Source organism: Callionymus lyra, chromosome 16 (assembly GCF_982586985.1).
Source record: "Callionymus lyra chromosome 16, fCalLyr1.hap1.1, whole genome shotgun sequence".
Lineage (NCBI taxonomy): Eukaryota > Metazoa > Chordata > Actinopteri > Syngnathiformes > Callionymidae > Callionymus > Callionymus lyra.
In genome coordinates this window covers 1,259,857-1,280,781 of record NC_141833.1, presented here as the reverse complement: position 1 = coordinate 1,280,781, position 20,925 = coordinate 1,259,857, and the positions used below count along the sequence as shown (strand labels likewise).

General features: G+C 36.9%; 2 protein-coding genes across 2 annotated transcripts in view; one reads left to right on the top strand and one right to left on the bottom strand.

Moving 5' to 3' along the window:
• The window catches only part of LOC148063170 (cadherin-18-like), a 100,186-nt gene extending 80,733 nt beyond the window's left edge, over nucleotides 1-19,453 (top strand). Inside the window, exons 11-12 of the mRNA XM_087810542.1 lie at nucleotides 15,438-15,704; nucleotides 17,052-19,453. Of these exons, the coding sequence (XP_087666668.1) occupies nucleotides 15,438-15,704; nucleotides 17,052-17,668 (884 nt within the window). The 3' untranslated portion in view covers nucleotides 17,669-19,453. The remainder of the gene's footprint in view (nucleotides 1-15,437; nucleotides 15,705-17,051) is intronic.
• cbln12 (cerebellin 12) overlaps nucleotides 1-20,925 on the bottom strand; it is a 210,443-nt gene that overhangs the window by 92,119 nt on the left and 97,399 nt on the right. The gene's annotated exons all lie outside the window — the stretch shown is intronic.

Sequence of the window (20,925 nt, the reverse complement as noted above, 5' to 3'; positions counted from 1 at the left end):
ATAGTTTCACAGTTGGTTATTTTCAGTAGCTAACAAGCGCTTGCTTACCCATACTGCAGATAATCTTCCTAAACTCTTAACAAAGACTCACACCTGCAAAACACAATCAGCCAAATAGATAATTATCTTCTTTACTAACATAAACTAACATTTCGTCACAAGGCCCCGACGAGAATGGCAGCCTCTCCCGTAGCGCTGCAGCAACGATCAATAACTCTGTTTTTTAATAATTTGTATTATAATGTATTATATCTTTTTTTGATGGATACTTTGGAACATGGAGAGAATCGCCTTCTTTACTCAAGTGAGGATATGCTGACACTGAAGCTAATGGCAGGGGCTGGAGATCGTCATAATATACCGATTGAACTTCATTGCCACTATCGTGGATGTTGAGCCAGCAAGAGAATAAAGGCTAAGCTAACAGACAATCACTGGACACAAGACCAAGTGTTCTCTGACTGCAATGGACACGGTGGAGGAGGCAAACGGTCTCAACAACTGTTTCAACAGGTTTGAGAAGGTCACCTCACCCTCACTGGAGCCCACTTCAGAACCTGCCCTACCTTCCTGTGCCCCCCTCAGCTCCACACAACCACTTCCCAGCTTCACCTCACTCCAGGTACGCGATGTACTTCGGAGGATTCGTCCAGGGAAGGCTGCCGGTCCTTACAAGGTGTCTGCCCAACTGCTAAACACTTAAGATGCTGAACTAGCTGAGCAGCTCCAGCATGTTTTCATCCTCAGTCTACAGCTTGGGAAAGTACCAACACTATGGAAGTCCCATAGTGTTGGTAATTTCCCAAGCTGTAACATTCCAGTCCCAATAAAGATCCGGCTAAGCGAGCTGAACGATTACAGACCGGTGGCGCTGACTTCACAGCTGATGAAGACACTGGAGCAGCTGGCCACAAGTCCAGCACGCACAAGACCCAGTTTGCCTACCGGCCTGCGGTTGGTGTAGAAGATGCCATCCTTCCCCCTACTGCATCAGACCTATTCCCACCTGGATAAAGGAAATGGCTCAGATCGTGCTCCTGGACTTTGAATTATTTTCCCTTTAACACCACCCAGCCCACTCCGCTCCAGGACAAACTGACAAAGATGCATGTGGACCCTGGTCTGGTCCCCTGGATCTCGGACTATCTCACTGATTAACCACAGTATGCCAGGCTGAAGGACATCATGTCTGACACTGTGGTGTGCAGTACAGGAGCATCTCAGGGGAGAGTACTGGCCCCTCTCCTCTTCACCATATACACTTCAGACTTCTGCTAAAACTCAGAGCTGAGTCTTGTCCAGAAGTATGCTAACGACACTGCCATTGTTGGATGCATCAGGGACAACCGCGAGGACAAGTACAGGAGTCTGATACGTGACTTTGTGGACTGGAGTGAGAGGAACCACTTGCAGCTGAACATCTCAAAGACCGAGGACCTGGTCTTGGACTTTGGGTGGTCCAGAAAAAGCCACGTCTCCATCAGAGGCGACAAGGTGGAGATAGTTCACAACTATAAGTACCACGGTGTGTGGCTCGACAGTTCTACCAGTCTGTGGTGGCCAGTGTCCTGTTTTTTGTGTGTTGGGGTGGGAATGTGTCCAAGAGGAGTGTCAACAGGTTGGACAGGTTGATCAGGAGGGCTGGCTCTGTGGTTGGCATGAAGCTGGACTCACTGGTGACAGTTGCAGAGAGGAGATAACTGGACAAACTACTGTCCATCATGGATGATGACAGTCATCCTCTGAACACTGTCATCAGTGAGCAGAGAAGAAGATGGAGTGCACGAATGCTCCTTCCCAGATGCAACACTAATAGACTCAGGGACTCATTCATTCCTCGTGTTATTAGATTGTATAATTCTGAGTTTGAGGGCAGGAGTGGAGTGAAAAGATGATGTTCCATGTTAATCTTTGTAACCTTTTGTCTTTGTTATTTTTCTTTAATCTATGTTCTTTATCTTTAGACTTAGATCTATCTAGAGAACTTCATATTTCTTACCTTTGTTAGGCAACTAAAAAAAACGTGACAAACTAGTTAAACATTAATAACAATAAATTACTACTACAACTAAGCATGCAACAAAAGCAAAATACACCTTTATGACTCCAAAATCTCATAGTTAAGCACAACGTTATTTAGCAAAAAAAACAGAAAAAAAACTTTGTAGCGTTTTATCTGTCAAGTTAAATACATCCGACTAACAAAACGCCAGATGATGTTATGTCACATAAACAAAAAAACGTTGACATAATGGAATTTTGGTTCAATATAAGTCCATAAATGTGCCTTGTTGGTCCAAAGAGGACACACAAACACAGCCACACATTTCTTTCTGCACAAAAATACATTTTTGATGGTAAAAAAGAAAATGCTCAAATCATCATCATAGCATCAAATTACACCAAGTTGAAGATCTCTTATAAGCATATCAAGTAAAAGATATGGAAAAATTAGGTGTGACTTCACATGTCTGATACTGATCCATGGTTTAAGCATTCTTGGAAATGCAGTCTTTTGGTTCAGCCAGACTCTGGTCAAGAATCTGAGTATGCTGAATTATGATGAAACTATTTTGTTGCCGCTATGGCAGCTTATACTAACACAAACACACACACACACACAACTAAAGGAATAAAATCAAAAGGGCAATTTTAGAAAATGTTCACCCGCCATACAGTGTGTGCTCAAATTAGTGTTAAAGACCAAAGCTTTTGAACCAGGCTGTGAAAAGGTTTTGTAGTACTTAAAAAGTATTTTTCTTTCCCGCTGGCTGGGTTTGTGACATTTGGTCTTTCTGAACCAAGCCTCAAGTAGAAACCTGATAAACTTGCTTACAAGCTTAGATTTTGACCCACATTTGTTCAAGCATCACCCTCCAAACACTAATGGACAATGGTCAAAGACCTAACTTAGAACATCCACTTCTTCCCAAGGGAATAAACACTTTTAATAGGAGGAGCTTAAATTCAAACCACATTGCAACGTATTTCTCCTTTATTTTTACTTTCTACAAATGTTCACTCTGCAGCAAATAGTTGTTCCACATTCAACACTCCTATCTGTTGTCTGAGTTGTTTGAAGGGAAAACATCCTACAGAGATCTGGCCAGGAGCAAAGTTGTTGCCTTGGTAACCCTGCAGATTATTCCATGATACATTACTCTTCTATCTTTTTGATATGGTCACCTGTGCCCCACATCCCCTCATGTTTGTATATCACTTGTTCTCTGTCACCCCCTCTGCTCCCTCGCTCCACTGTCGCTCTCTGCTTCCTGTAGTTGACCTGAGACGGATGCAGAGCCGAGTCAGGCTGACAGCAGCATCAGTAATGAGACTCGGTGATAGGGTTTGACCGTGAGGTGGGACAGCAGTGCAAGCCTTCAGGCACTTTGAGGTCTATGTTGTTTACCTGAGATTCTGTGCAACAACTAGCTAGGAGTCTTGACTAAAAAACAACAACCTGTTTATTACTGTATAATACTTTCTGATATTTATCGTCTTCGGTTTAAAGGTTAATATTTTTTAAATGTTATATTGTCTTGTGTTTAATCTCATAATACATTTAATGCAGCTTACAAATATTGAATTTCAAAAACAGCTGTTTATTTCATTTAACATTCTTTAAACAATCTTGGTATATGATGGACATTTCAAAAACATTTTTTTCTAAAAGGTCACCTATATCCTGTTTTAAAATATAACCCCACAAAGCAATCCAAGACCAGGCCACTACCACTACAATTGATTCACATCTAATTCACCCCAACATTTTATTGCTTTCCTTTAGATGACTAGATGCACTTCCAACTGGATTAGACCTCGGTAAAATAAGGTTATATACCACCCTATTTAGCTACATGTATTATAATTTATTCTAGGACATTACGTTCTCATTCCCCCTTGTCTTTTTTGTTTTTATTTCCATAAATAAACGATAAAAAAATAATAATTTTCCATCATATTTCCCCTTCTTTCTTCTTGCACGGCTGACCACCACAAAAGTCTTAATTTATAATGTGGTCCCTTAGGAAAGTTATTGCTTACTTCTGAACTAGCGGCTCTGACCCAGGAAACATGGGAGAAAAAAAATATAGCACAATTGGTCCAGGAGCATCTTGTTATTCCCTCTGAGTTTAAAGAGTAGAATTAGAGAGCCAACCCAGCTCCCAAGGGAGGTTCTGGAGTCATGATTGGTCTAGAAAAAAACAAAAAAGTAAGTTGTAGTCCTTCCAAGGAGACAGAAAGATGCTTTACTTTCAGTGGCTAAAGAATACTTTGCATACTTATTGTACTGAGTCCAAACATTCAGCAAAGTCAAATGAGGTATTGTAAGTTACTTCTCAAAACTGTTTCACAACGACTTCTATGTTGAAGATAAATGTTACCTTTATTTCAAAAGTCATCTCTTTCTGCTTGCTGCTCTCAGATCGTAACTCTGCCACTTCATGAACAGAAAGTTGTCTTCGTGAATTAGTTCACTCCCAAAGATGCCTTTGTGTATCTACTTATCCTCTGCCAACAGACGGGCACCTATGGCCTTTTTCCGCCTCCAACTTTTTGCCGGTGAAAGTGAGTCAGAGCTCACTCAGTGGATGAGTTCATGGAAGTGAATGAAATTTAGACGCTGAAGTTACTAGATGTCAAATCCTATTACAGATGTGGGTATATAAAAATGAATAACTGCTACGTATAAAACCACACAGTGCGTCCTCTCACCAAAGCCTAGGGAGCATTGCAGATGGCTGAATAGTGTGGCGGAACTAGCTGAATGAATGTTGTCTGTTAAAACGGTCATTTTTCTTTTTAAAGTGGGCAAGTTATTTTTACTTACACCAAGACACAATAAAGGCACAGAGCAGATCATACTCTCACTCCTCCTGAAGCTAGTAGGCAATACTAAATAATCAACATGCGGCTTCAGACTAAATAAACACGACTTGATGGAAGAAATAGGAAACTAGAGGGGATAACATAAGGAACGAGATTGTGCAAAATTAGGAAATTAAAAACTGGGGATAATACGTAAAAAGGAAGGATGTGAAGTCAGAGCTGACCATCTTTGATATGATGTGTATGCTAAAATAAAGAATATAAAGACGTGGGACTCAAAAGTTGAATGTGGGTAACAACACAAAGAATCGGAGCACAACCAAATCTAGGTGGCAGACCATGCCAATAATATCTGTTAAAAGATGATGGTTTTAAAATGAAGAGACTTACAAAGGCCTGATGAAAGAAAATGTAACGTTATCAAATAACCAAAATTGCAGAATCTTTATTGTAACAATTACACCTCCACTCAAATATAAACTTCTAGAAAGAAACATCAACTCATGGTAAAAAAAAATGGACGACAATAACCTAAGTATCCTAAACAATCCACTTCTAAATGATGAGTCAAATTTTAAAATAGGAACAACAACACATTCTCACGTGTGGTTAAACATCAAACAAAACAATTCAAATTAAAATCGGTGAAAACTGACGTATGGATAGCACAAGAGATGGGAGCACAGTTTAATTTGGATTCATGTGAACCAGGGAAGTCAATCCTTTTTTAAAGTGACAACACTTGATTAAGTGAAAACTAGTTCTGGCATTTGTGTACAGTGACATCATTCCAAGAGTTACTTCATGAAAACAGATAAGGGCCTTAAAAGTAATATATAACATTACAGTGCACACACAGATTAACTGTAAAGGAATGATTATTAAAATGGCTCAAGTTAGTGGAAAGACAATCATTGACAAAAAATTGTTTCCTTCAACTGAGAAAAATCTGTAAACTTAGGAAAATGGTTATCACAACACGATTTAGAGCTCATAATCCATGTGTCGGTGTCTAATCGTTTGGACTATTGTAACATTTTATTTTCGCGCCTAAACAATAAGGAGCCGTCTCCTGCCTGCAGTAAATACAAAACTCTGCAGCGAGAATTCTCTACCGGTCTAGTAGAAGAACTCACATTTCTCCGATCCTTAAATCTCTTCACTGGCTGCCAGTTTCTTTCAGGATTAACTTTAAAATTCTGGTTCTTACTTTCAGAGCTATTCATGGTCAGGCTCCTCCTTACATCACTGATCTGATCCAGCCTTACACCCCAGCTCGGGCTCTGAGGTCTGTGGATCAGAATCTACTGATGAACCATCAGTAGATTCTGAACACGCTTCCGGACCAGAGGAGAGAAATCCTTCCAGGCTGTTGCTCTGAAGCTTTGGAAAGATCTTTCGCTCCCTCTATGTTTAATAAGTCTACTCACTCCTTCAAGATACATCTTTAGACATTTTTATTTGTGAAGGCCTTTTCCTGGACTCCTGTGTTTGTCTTATGTGTCTTGGCCATTAAGAGTTTTTAAATCTGTAGTTATTTTTAACTGTGTTTTGATTTTGATTGTTCAAGCGCTTTACAAATAAGTGTTACTTACTTACTCACTTAGTAAAAGACAATAACTGCTAGTAATGGATTGAGCCAGAAATAGAGGGTTACTTGAACACCTTGATAAAGAGCAAAAAAAAACAACTGAAAAACCTTTAGGGAATTTACATCAATAATGCGTTTAAAGTACACCATGGCAGATTAACAATAATTATGTTAATAATACATGTATAAACTATTAAGGATTGAACATGAGCAACACAGCAACTACTGAAAGGAAAGGACTAAATAATATGAAGCTCTTCCAATACACTTATAAGACTCTTAAGCTGCAATAATACTCAGATCTTCACTTCTACTTCAGATCAATGGAACTAAAAGCTGAACATCAAGGAGAATATTAATGACACAAAAAAATGGCAACTTCCTGAAATATATATTTGTTACATTACATTATGAAAAAAAATCCATCATATTTAAGCAAAAATAACAATAAGTAAAAAAGAACATAAACATTTAACACAACATAAATATTTGAAACAGAACTGACAATAATTAAATTATAAAACAACAAAGATAATCACATGGATTAGGTAGATTGATTGAAAACTTTATTAAAGTTTGTCAAGAGACAAATGTATTTATTATATCTTGGGCACAATCACTATCAGTATATACAATTTCAGTATGTGATTAATGTCACGTCCAAACTTGTGGAATTTTTTTTTTTAATTACGGAGATGTAACCTTAGCTGATATCACCTGAATAACAGTAAATCCAACAGGTAGAATGATAATTTATTTAAAGCAGCATTTTAGTTTAAAAGTCCAACCACTCTTATGTTTAATTGACATATAAACTCCATTACTCTGATCAGACCAATTGCTCTAACAATGGGCGGGTTTCCCAGATGTGTTAAGAAGCTCTTAGGTGCTATGATCTTTATAGGAGGGTTCTTAATAACACTGTGAAAGTAGTGTTAACCAAGAGACACTCTTAGCTTAAGAATATCTTTCGCTATGAAGTAAAAGTAAGCGCTAGCTGACCCACTCTTAACAGCCTTCTAAGCATCCAAATTCTTAGTGATCAAGGCACGTCAGGGAAATGTATGTCTTTAATAAAATAATGCTCAATAAAGAATAAAAAATGACACGTTTGCCACACATATCAGCATATGAGTTTATAGTACAACATGTATATACTTGTGTCATAATTTCAGACAAAAAACGAAGCCTGTCACAGATGAACATGTAGAAGCTGATCATCCAACCACAGGACTTCACTTGAGTGAGGTCCCACCTCCATCATCTGGGGTTCTGATTGGCAGACACACTCAGACAACAGTCAGTGATTGAGAAATAATCAATTAAATAACAAAACCAAATCAATTCAATTCAATTCAATTTTATTTAAAGTGTCTTATCATAACAAAGTTATCTCAAGACACTATACAGTTGAAATAAGACTATAGTTGATTAAGGAAAAATAGATCCCAGCAATTCAACTGTCCCAGATTCAAATCATCTTCACTATAAACACATACAGTAGCATACACATAAAATAACAGCAACACCACCTGCTTCTACTAGATAACCGCATTGCCGAACTAATATGTATTGATTTTGCTTGGACGTAAGGTTCTCAAGAAGAGAGTTCTGAGAAACACCATTATCTTAGCACTCCTAAGCGGAACCTTTCTTAAGTCCTTACTGACGATTGAATCTGGGAAATATGTGCAATGTTTACAGAGCAGTAAGCTTCAAAATTTCCTACAGTTTTTGTTAGATGACTTAATTAAATGGCAGCAATAGAACATATGGAATGCAAAAGTGCTTTTGATGAATAGATTTAAGTAAATCAATGGGGGAAAAATTGCCTTTTTTCTTCTATTTTCTCTTTCAGGAAGACATGTTCATGCATTCAAATGTGTATGATGTTTAAAGACACTGCATACATTGTACCTGTTTTTGATATCAGCCTTTGCCTCTCAATCTCCCGGTCTGCATCTGGGATCAATAAAGTGTTTAAAATGAGTGTGCACAGTTTGACAGAGATTAGGTGAGCAGGCCAGTGTGTCTTTGATTGAAACACACTTAAATCCCAATGCGTTGTGGTTTCAAGGCGGATGGATTTTGTTTGGATGTTCATTAAACAGCTGTTGAAATTTAATTGAACAATATAATGTATTCCTACTATTCCTACGAATGTAGGAATTAAGCAGAAAGCTCCTTCCAGTGTGAAATGACAATATGATGAGCTGTTTCATTGAACCTCATGAGTGCATTGATACTACATTGCTCGATATTGATGGATTTTCTACATTTTCTATATTTTCTAAGGTAACCTCACATTACTAAACTATTGATCCCCCCTACTGAGCCCTGTCAGCTTATCACTAACACACACTCATCAACATAAATAGCGTTTGCATGTTAAAAGTACTGATGAGTGCCATGGTTCATACAAAAATCATATAATCCCGGATTGGTGTAACCTAGTATCATTTTTCTGGATCCTTTTGCAAAAGGTTATTTTTTCCATAGATATTAGATCATGACATTTCACTTCTTTCTAAAGAAAACCAAATAATGCTTTTATGTAGTGATGAGTTGGTGAGGCCTAATGAGCCAGTCGATGATGTATCATGATACGGTTTGAAAGGCCACTAGATGGCAGACTCAGGAAAAATTATTCCAGGTTTCATTAAATTTGTAGCCATCTAGTGGCCTTTTAAAATGATGACACTGAACTATGATTCAGCTACAACAACTGATGCTGCATGATAAGGGTCTCATCAACCCATCACTACAGATTTATGTTCATCAAATCATGGAAGAAAAATAATCTATGTTTACGGTCGGAGTCAGAAACAGTTTTGTTACCAGTAATATAAAGAACAAGACATTTTCCATGGGAAGTGGAAAAAGGGAGACACTCAGAGAGGCATTCACACACACATTACACAGCATTACTCTTTTAAATTCTTATTCTGAGAAATAAACATTATGATGCTGCATGCACACCTAGGCACACACCCTTGCACATATGCATGCTTAATCAGCAGATAATTTCTAAAATGCATCTGTAGATCAATTTCTCTCACTTGCAACAGTATTACATCTATTTGTTTTGTTAATTGCAAGCGGAATGGCTGTTGCTTGAACTTAATTGAATAAACAAATATCAGGGAAATAAGCTAATACAGTATATTTGACATTTTTTTACTCATTTATTTACACATGGATGACTTTTTAGTCACTATGCATCTCCTACATCATTAATGCTGTTTCCCCAGCCTTTCATCACTTGCTTCTTATAGTGCCTACAAATGAAACACACGTCTCTGTCTCCATTTTCTCACTGATGTGTTTATTCCCTAACCTGCAGCTCCATATGTTCCTTGTGCCCTTTTCCCACCCTTCTCCTGTCTTCCAATTCACAATAATCAATATGTCTGTTGACAGATAATGTCTACTTTAGTCTTGTTAAAGAATCTGTTTTTCACATTCTTTACTCTCTGCAACACTGAACAGCTCGGCCACATATTATTTAAAGAAAATAACTGTGGTAAAGTGAGAATTAACGTTTGAAATATATATAACATTTGTGTGTATAAATGATTGTATTGATATGTATATATCATGTTGTCTATTTGTGAAATAGAGCTGTAACCCATATTCCCTTTCATCTCGTTTTTATTTTCTAGGGTTATAATGTTTTGAGGACCAACAAGCCGTTCAACGTCCACTGATCATGCAATTTAAAAGTTATGTTTCTACATGTTTGGAGTAGTCCTTTCAGTTCAAATAAATATACCTTACCCCATTCATTAAGACACAATTGTCAGCGACAAACAAAACAAAAGAGTGCAAAAAGTAAAATCAAGATTAACAAAAGCATCCTACCAAATCTGAGTTAATGGCCAGTTCCTCACATCGTTTCAAGCGCATTTTCTAAGGTAAATATTTCAATTAAGAGAGAGTTTTGTACAAACAGAGACAATACTTGCTCTTTGAAATTGAATTTCTTTCATATAAGAATAAAATGTGACACAAGGTTTCTTCTCTTTTCCTCTCTCAAGCAAACCACCCTCCCTCTTCTGTGTCCAAACTTGAGTTTAAGTTTCTGAATCATTTCTGACCTTGGCTGCTGCTGTCCTCGGTTGCCTCATTCATTGGCCAATTAAAACAGCCCTGACATCTCCCTGACTAAACCTGTGCATATAAGACACTTATTTGTGTATTTACATAAGAACCGGTTGAATCTGAATAAATTATTAATTTTTTTTAGAACAGTACTTGTTGGAAATATTAAACATTGAGGTATTTTCTACATTTGAATATTGTACATTTTACAACAACTACTGCTAATGCTTGCTGAAGACTGAGATAATTATTAAGGGCATGTAGGAGGGAAAATCATAACCTAATACATATATGTGTGTGTCTGTGTGTGTGTGTTTATGTGTGTGTGCATTTACATGTGTAACACAGCAGTTCCAGAGGCAACAAGGGTGTCAGTGCAAAAATGTAAATGCAGAAATTTCCCAGTGCAGATTCCCATAGGCATTGTCAGAATAGATTTTTGAAACTCTGTAGTCACAAACGGGAATATTTGAAGACACACACGAACATGGCTGACATGGTTCGTCATGGTTCCTGAGGACACACAGTGTTTCATAAGAGACTGACTCGTCATTCTTGAACAACCCTCTATTTATTTATAACAACTGTTTAATTTGGTATATTTTATACATATAAATATATTTTTACTAAATACTAATAATTGTATACAGCTGCCAGTAAAAAACTACAGAATCCTTTATCAGTTCATATAAACTTCTGAGCCGGTACACTTTGTAACATCCTGTCTAGTTCTGTGGATCTAATTCTTATTTTTATTTTTATTAGTCTGCTTAAAGGCCTAAACTTTAGGTTTTAGAATAAAGTATCTTGTGCAGTAGCAGTGTCATAATATTGTAACTGCCATCTTGTAAATGATCAGGTTCACCTTTTCCTTCACCCATTTCCTGCTTGTATTTTTGTTTACAATACAAGAGCCCTGTTGTTTCAGTTTCATTTTTCCTCCTGGGAAACCTAACTGAGCAAAAGTATCTGAGCACTTCAGTCATATGAAAACAAATATGGTGGACACTCACACGCTAGTCCAGGACAAGTGTCATGGTGAGGAGCTTTGTTTATCAATAATGAGAGAAATTAAATCATCATTACAAAAAATATTAAAATAATAATCATGTCAAAGTGTTATTTATTTGTACCTTAAGGGTGTCTAATAAATAAAAATGTAGAATGTAGAACCTCTGATAGAGTTTGTCAAAAAAAAAGCTTGTTAATGAAAACAATTAAGGACGATTAAAGATGAACAGTAATTGAACACAAAACAGCCACAAGCAAGAAGTGAAATCATCACCTGTCGCCTGCCTGCTCTTTTCTTAATTACAAGCACTGGTAAAAGGTTCCGTGCTTCACCACTGCGCTATGTCAATATCATCTTCCTATGTATTCTGTTAACATAAAATAATGCACACTAAGCATATTTTTTATTAAAGTAGTCTACTCGCTATAATTACTGCAGCTACTTGTGCACAATGACACGTAAACATTCTGGATTAATCACCATATGTGTTGGCAATTTGGTTCGCTTAAATCACTGCCTGCTATACACTGAATTAAATTGCTGATATAATTTGATCCGCTCCATTTCCTTAAGCAACATATAATGCAATTTAAATTATAGTTTCAAGCAGTACAGATTCATTATAAATATAATTCTATACCGCTGTGTACGATCTGTTTTGATTCAATACCAGTTATAAAAGCGGAAATCAACTGTCTTTCTTAGAAACACTTTGACATTTTAACATCAAGACAGAAAGTTGGGTTTTTAAAGTTGCCCATTAAAGTAAAACTTTAAAAATCCAACTTTCTTCCTCTTCAAGATGCAGCCGGTCCCTAATCATGACAATGTTTTTAGTAAGGACCAAATTATGTCTGGAATATTGGTGAACAACACCAAACACAGAAGAGTGGGTGTGGGAATGGTAAACATCCATCTCCAGAAGTGGGCGGAGCTTATGCACATATTCTAAAATAAATATTTCAAGAAAAATATAGTTTTGTACAAACAGACTGATGAGTACAATATAGGTCCAAGTTCTATTGAACAGAGACTTAAAGTAATACATACTTAATGCTTTATTATATATTATTGGTGTTAAAGAATGCAGACTTTATGTTTTTTGGATCATTTCAGTTTGGTGAACATTATGTTTATCATGTATCTGAAAGTCAGGTGTGCAATGTATTATTGTGTTTTACTATGTTAAGTAAGTAATTAAGTAATTTTTATTTATAGAGGGCTTTTCTAGACCAGGGTCACAAAGCGCTTAAACAATCAAAAATATGATATACTAAAAAGATCAAGATAACAGCGAGAAAATCACAGGTCTCCCAGAAAATCAAGGAAAAGCCTGAACAAATAAAAATGTCTTAAGATGTTTCTTGAAGGAGTCAGTAGATCATCAAACACAGAGAGAGAGGAAGATCGTTCCAAAGCTTAGGAGCAACAGCCTGGAAGGATTTCTCTCCTCTGGTCCTGAACTGTGTGTGAGGAACCATCAGTAGATTCTGATCCACAGACCTCAGATCCCGAGCTGGGGTGTAAGGCTGGATCAGATCAGTGATGTAAGGAGGAACGTAAGAAGCAGAATTTTAAAGTCATGTGAGTTCTTCTACTTGAGCGGGTCAGAATTCTCACTGCAGAGTTCTGTATCAACTGCAGGCGAGACAGCTCCTTCTTGTTAAGACATGAAAACAGACTGTTGCAATAGTCCAGACGAGAAGAAACAAACGCATGTTACATGTATTCATGTTATTAATAATGTGGTTCTTTAACTTTTTTTCCTTTGTGACCAATCTGTCAACACATACCATGTTCGTTGTATGTTTGCCAATTCATGATCTTTGAAATCAGGTATTCTTCATGATTTCTTTAGATGTACCTTTGGCAACATTTCCACTGGTTAGGGTTTTCATTTCAGTATTTAGGGGTATTACGATAGAGTTTAAATTGTTAATTGTGAAAATTATTTTTTTTTCACACCTGTGACTATGATAAATTTGGAATTGTGCAAAACATGGACAATATCATGGGTAAAAGTTCATTTCCAGGGATCCTCCGTTACTGTGTCCACTGAGCAAAATGAACATCAATAATTTAAGAACCAATGACACTGACCTTCCTGCACAAGGACAGATGTTAAATATGCTGTTTTATGATCACATCATATGTAATGCAAAAATTAAATTGACCAAATAAGTCTCCTAATATCAATAGGTGTGATGTGCGTCCAACATTCCACTCCATGGTTCATGTTTTTTTTACTTTATTTTCCGATCTTTCTAAAAAGAAACCAAATGTCTCTGAAAGTTAGGGAGACGTGTTAATAACCTCATAAGTAAAATGTAAATTTTTCCACAATTTACTCCGGGTACTAAGGTTTCCTCCCACAGTCCAAAAACATACAGAGGTTGATTGGGAACTTGGGGAGATTGTCCGTAGGTATGAGTGTGTCTTAGTGCTTGTATGTCTTTGTCTGCCCTAGTATCTCAAAAGTAATAAATATTAAAATGCCCACCATTTTAATTGTTTAGTGTTGAGAAAAATTATTTAAGGTTTGACTGGGCTTCTCCATTTTTTGTGTCATAACAACACATTTGTCAGAAACAAACATGATAGGAATTATCTGGGAAAAGAAGCTTATTTTTCAATGGGAGTGATTATAGCAAGGATAGACAAGTAGCTTGGTGTACCTGGTGGTCTGGAAAAAGAGAAAGGTGTAAATTGGCCTATTTGTGTTGCTGCTTTAACAGAAGCATAGGAATATGCCTTCTGACTTAATTTGAATTTTCTTATGATGAACCAGATAAATAACATACTCCAGGCTATCTGGTAGATATCCTTCAGGTTTCCTGGAAACTCTGCATAGGAAGGTCAACTTCACAGTTTGAACTTAAGCCAGACTTGATCACATTTTTGATTTTTTTTATCAGTCATAACCATCTTCTTGATTTGCAGGACGAGTGTATTCACCTCATATTAATTTACATTTACCAAACAAGGTCACACACATATGCATTTGCTTACCTCTGACGGAATTTGTTTGGAGGCAGTAGGGATAAGGTTCACCAAACCTAACAAGTCTTTGAATCTGCTGGAAATGTTTTGCTATCTAATTAGTGTGTGATGGAAAATGTGAAGCATGAATTCAGGAAATGGAGCAGCAGCAGCAATGGTAAGCTTGCTGTTCTGTTTTGATGAAAACATCACTGAGCCATAAAATTCCTTCGATCAAATCAGTGTTTCACTGACTAAGCATATCGTAAAGCGCAACATTACATGGTACAGGTTTTTATTTAAAGGTGCCATGTTATGCTGATTTTAGGGATGTATGGATTTATACAAGAACCTAGTAAAGCATTACAATCAGTTTATTATAATGTTATTTTACTGTTGCACCCAATGTGACCAAATTAAGTAAACAATTGAAGGTGAATATGATTATTTTTAACTTTACTGAATGGTGAATGAAGCTCAAGATTTGACTTTATTTAGCTATAAACATGAGTGTCCACCTCTAAATAACATAAGGCACAGACATCTGGCCTTGTTTTATTTATAATCATTTTTTCTTTTTTTAAGATGATTTATAAAAGAAAAAAACAAGGTGAATATAAGGTAAATGACAATTACCTAAATGCAATGGCCTACTCAAGGGTTGGAAACACAGATAGCTGGGGATAAAAACACATAAACTCTAAAAGATATATGGAAAATACTACTTCCCTAACTGTGTTGAAATGCTCTATTGCTATAACTGAGAAATGGTACACCTAGAGGCCTGGAATAACATAAACAAATTATCTAATGCATTCTCAAAACAAGAATCCTCTATGAAACTTCAATTTGTGAAGTTCACTTACTTCTAACACCATTTTAATGAATAGTTTAATGAATTTTATTTTTGTTCTTACGTTCCAGATAATACAGCCAGCATCATATCTGTTCGGCGTGACAGCTTCAGCGAGGAAAAAGATCAGAAGTTCTTCAGCTTAGTCCTGGTGGTGGCGGATGGTGGAGAGCCTCAACTCAGCAGCACTGCCACACTCTCACTCAGGGTGTGTGTGTGCCAGAAAAATATCAGGGGGCGTGGCGGCAACGTTTGTCAGGCCCAGGCCTTCTTGTCCTCTGCAGGTCTCAGCACTGGAGCTTTCGTGGCCATTCTTCTGTGTATCCTAATATTATTAGGTAATTATGACACCTACTACATACTACTACCTTTTTAAATGTGGTTAACTAGTAAAGCTGTTAACTGCCCTGATTCATTAGGTAACAAAGGGCCCGATATTTGGGCGGATTCGTCTGATAAATGAATGACCCAAAAGACCTAACTAGTAATGTGCAAAAATCAAAGCGCTTTAATACGCGAAATTATACGCTTTTCCATTACACAATCTCCTACATACATTACACTAAGGACTTACACCAAACCTGGTTGCAATGTGCGACCGTTGACATCCTTTATTGTTATTTATCAGACCAGATTTTCTTTTTGACTGTAGTATGTAGGGTCAGTGCTTGTAATCTGATTTATTAGTTATGATTTAGATATTAAGACTTGAAAAAAAAAAAACTAATTTGTTCTCGTCATCTATGGTGTCAAATTAAAAGTGAGGCAATACTTTATTTGCAGATGGATGGGCTGTTGCACACATGTAGCTTACGCCATTAAGCTTTTGACAGTGAAATGCACTCCAACATCTGAAAATGCTTTTTATTCAGTAAATTTACTGGATGCACCTAATTTGAATTAGCTTATTTCCTAACTGAACATTTCTTTGAAGTCCAACCTGAAAATTACTGCTGCGTGAAATAGAACGATCATATTTCAGTGCAGCAGTGCAAACAATTCTGCAACAGAGAAGGCACTGACTCGGTGTGAAAGACCTGATTTACTTGCATATATTTGATTGGCTGCGCAGCAAAAACAACTTCCAACACAGCAACAGAATGTGTGAGTGAGCCCAATAAACAGTGTCCCAGCAAAAAATACCCAAAAAGCAAACACAAATTCATTTTCAACCACTATTACCTAACATTTTTTCCCTACTAACATTCCACTAGCTATTTCAGAAAAGCTTAAGCTTTGCTTTTTGTTAGGCTTATGCAGTATGACTAGAAGTTCCTGCTTCTGTTTTTATGATGATTACTTTTATGCCAGTTCGCATCCGTCCAGTCAGTCAATTATTTGTTGCCTCTTAATTGTTATTCCTCAACTTTTGGGTCAACACACATCATTTTCTTTAAATGGCCAAACTAACCATTTTTTGGGGATTTCTGTTTGTAACCAACTAAAAACCCACTAAAAAGCAATAAACCCCTCGCTTCACCTTCTTGTTGCAGCTAGAACACTGCAATAAAACAAGTTGAATCAAAGGTTGGACCAAAAAAGCTACACGAATATACCTCTATTTTAGTAATAAACATAATTAACTTATGATTAGGTGCTGTTTTATTTTGTGTCCAGTAAGATCCAAAAACATTTGAAAATATTTTCTGTTATTTTGTCTAATATCTCTTTGCTCTCTCCCCCAGCCATAGTGACGCTGTTTACCCAGTTACGTAACAAGAAAGCCAGTAAGGAGCCACTGATTATCTCAGAAGAAGACATCAGAGAAAACGTGGTGACTTATGATGACGAAGGAGGCGGTGAGGAAGACACAGAGGCATTTGACATTTCTGCCCTTCGGAACCCCAAAGCTGTGGAGGCTCATAGGAAGTTCAACTCTTATCTGACTAACAGTGCGGGCCTCTATGAAGACGTCAATGAGCTTGATGTGAGTGATGAAGAGACAGTTGTCGTTAACAGGAGGAAAGGGCCACGACTGGACTACAGCCCAGAATCAGAGCATGCCTGGTTTGTCATTGACTGCATTCCTCGGGACATGAATCGCTCAGCAGCGTCCCTCATCCATGACCACGACATTATTCAGAGGATCATCAGCCAGAAGGTGGCCAAGGCGGACTTAGACACAAGAGGCCCACCATATGACTCACTCCAAACATACGCGTATGAGGGACGGGGCTCTCTGGCAGGGTCAGTCAGTTCTTTAGGCTTGACAGCGACAACACAAGAACTTTCCTGCGTTGACCTTGAGGACTGGGAGTCAGAGGAGCAAATTCTGGAACAAATCAGTGCTGAGCAACCCTGACTTTTAAAGGACAAGGAATCCTCTGCTGTTTTGTTGGTTTTTTTTGCCTAATTGGCAAAGGATGATCACTATTGATTGAGTCACTCCCTGGCTTGGCCTATGTTGATCAATGACTGATCTAAATTGGATTTCGGCTGTCAGGTTAATGTAAAAAAAATAGTTTTTATCTGAACCTCTAGCATGAGTGCCGGGCCCTATTTTGGGAAAGTGTGTGGCACCAATCTCATGACTTGAGATTGTTTTTGTACCCTGAATCACGGACTGATTTCTTGTTGGAAATTTTGTTTTTGTACATTTGTTTGTTGGGGACATAAGCCAAGATTTATGCAGGCTGAGGCATAATGAATGCCTTTTTCCAATCAAAGCATTTCAGCCTGCTGAGGAATTGAAACTCACTCTGAGTGCTTTTATCAATCAGAATAACAAAGCTCACCCTTCATCAACAGGTAATATGTTCCTATCACTGGAATTGTTGCCTTAAAAATTGATTTGAGTCAGGGTCTGGAAAAGCAACAATAACATTCATTCACAATATTTCATCAAAAATATTTTTCTAAGCAGTTAAATTTGGAAGTGCTTTATATTTAGTCTTGATATTGTGTCTATGTAAGCAGCGTTGCTTAAAAACAAGGACTCTACAGGACTATAATTAAATTAAAGTTGACTCTGAACCAGATGTTTGTTTGGATGTATTTCAGTTGAGTTATCTGCAAAATTGTTTCAGTGTCAGTAGTACTTGAACCTAGCATTTAAGTGGTTGGTTGCAAAACAGAATGATTACATGGAAGTCACATTGCACCATATTAAAATCAACAACAACAACAATGACAACAACAACTGGCAAACACTGTGCAGTGTCTGATTTGATTTCTTCTCTTAGCTGAATATAGAATGCCTTCACATATGGCAACACTTTCTGCCTACACTGCCAAAAATGTGTTTTATTTTTGGATCATCAAATCATTATAATTGGATATATTTATTGTGGGGTAAGGAACATGTAATAATGTGTTTAATGATTTTACAAATACAAATTAAATTGTGTGAATTGAACAGTTTATATTTAGCCTAATTTAATGTAGACATCTCTCTTTATTGATGATAATAAGGGACATTGTTTTCTTTGTTGGACTCCTTTTTTATGTTTGAGCTATGATTGTGTCTAATTCAAACATTTCTATTTTGGAGTATACATTAGACAAACATATTGGGGAAATGGGGTCGGCAATAAATGAGTTTTCCAAAATGTGATCACAGAATATTATATATATATATATATATAATATCCAAAATGCAAAGGAAAGGAGTATATATATATAGTATATATACATACAGTTGAAAACAGAAGTTTATACACTGTATAAAAGACACCTTGTTTTTGTCAGTGTTTGACATGAAATCAAAATAAATGTTTCCTGTTTTAGGTCAATGAGGATAACCACAATCATTTCTATTTGCTAAATGCCAGAATAATGACAAAGATTATTTTTAGACCATTTTTTTTAAATTATTTTCTTGAAAGTCACAAGTTTATATACAGCTGATTAGTATTTGGTACCATTGCCTTTAAACCGTATAAATTTGGGTCAAACACGCTGGATATCCTTCCGCAAGCTACTCACAGTATTTAGCAGGAATTTGGGCCCATTCCTCCTGACATAACTGGTATAACTGAGCCAAGTTTGTATGCCTTTTTCAACTCTGCCCATACATTTTCAATAGGGTTAAGGTCAGGGCTTTGTGATGGCCACTCTAAAACACTGACTTTGTTATCCGTAACCAGTTTGACAGTATGCTTTGGGTCATTGTCCATTTGGAAGACCCATTTGTGCCCAAGCTTCAACTTCCTGGCTGATGTCTTGAGATGTTGCTTCAATATTTCCACATAATGTTATTTTCTCATGATGTCATCTATTTTGTGAATTGCATCAGTCCCTTCTGCAGCAAAACAACCCCACAACATGATGCTGCCACCCCCGTATTTCACAGTTGGGATGGTGTTCTCAGACTTGCAAGCTTCCCCCTTTTTCCTCAACATAACGATGGTCATTGTGGCCAAACAGTTCAATTTTTGTTTCGTCAGACCACAGGACATGTTTCCAAAAATTAAGATCTTTGTCCATGTGTGCATTTGCAAACTGTAATCTTGCTCTATTATGTTTCTTTAGGAGTAATTGTTTCCTCCTGGAAGAGTAACGCCAGTACAGCACTCGTTTCACTGTGGATAATGACACACTCTTACCATCTTGGCTTGATTTGCACATTTCTGACCATAGCACGTTCGTCTCTGGGACACAGAACTGTCTCCTTCCTGAGCGATATGATGGCTGGACATTCCCATGGTGTTTATACTTGTGTATAATAGTCTGCACAGATGATCATGGCACCCTTATGCTTCTAGAAATTGCACCCAAGAATGAACCAGACTTATGCAAGTCTGCAATCCTCTTCCTGAGGTCTAGGATGATTTCTTTTGACTTTCCCATGATATTTTCACAAAGAAGCAGTGAGGTTCTGGTGTGCCTAAAATGCATCCACAGGTGTGACTCTAATCAACTCAAATGTTTTTTATAAACCTAACTTAAACAATCAGAAGCTTCCAACGACAAGACATCATCTTCTGGGCTTTCCCAAATTGTTTAACGACACAGTAAAGTAACCTTAGTGTATGTAAACTTGTGACTTTCATGAAAATAGTAAAAAATGTAAAAATTATCTTTGTCAATATTCTGGCATTTAAATAGAAATCATTTTGGTTATCCTAATTGACCTAAAACAGTAAAGGTTTTTTTTTTTAATTTCATGTCAACAATGACAAAAAAAATGTGTATGTGTCTTTTATGCAGTGTATGTAAGCTTCTGGTCTCAGCTATATACAGTATATTTATATATATATATATATATATATATATATATATATATATATATATATATATATATATATATATATTTAAATATATATTTGTGAGGTTGTCATGCAACAGTATATTGCTGCCAATGTTTTTGACCCCCTTGTGTCAATGTAAATTGGTCTTGTTTGATCCATGACTAACAGAATAAAAGCTTTTCTCATAGCTGAAGAGCTCAGACTTCACTGAGGTGGATCCGAATCTAAGAGGAAAATCATGTTGGAAATGTTGCTTCTTCTTGCCTGGAATTGTTTGGCAAGAGAACCATTTACTAGAAGCACAACTTTTGTATCAATTTCTCATGGCTATTGACACTACCAGCACTAAAAAAAACATTTAAAAAAAACT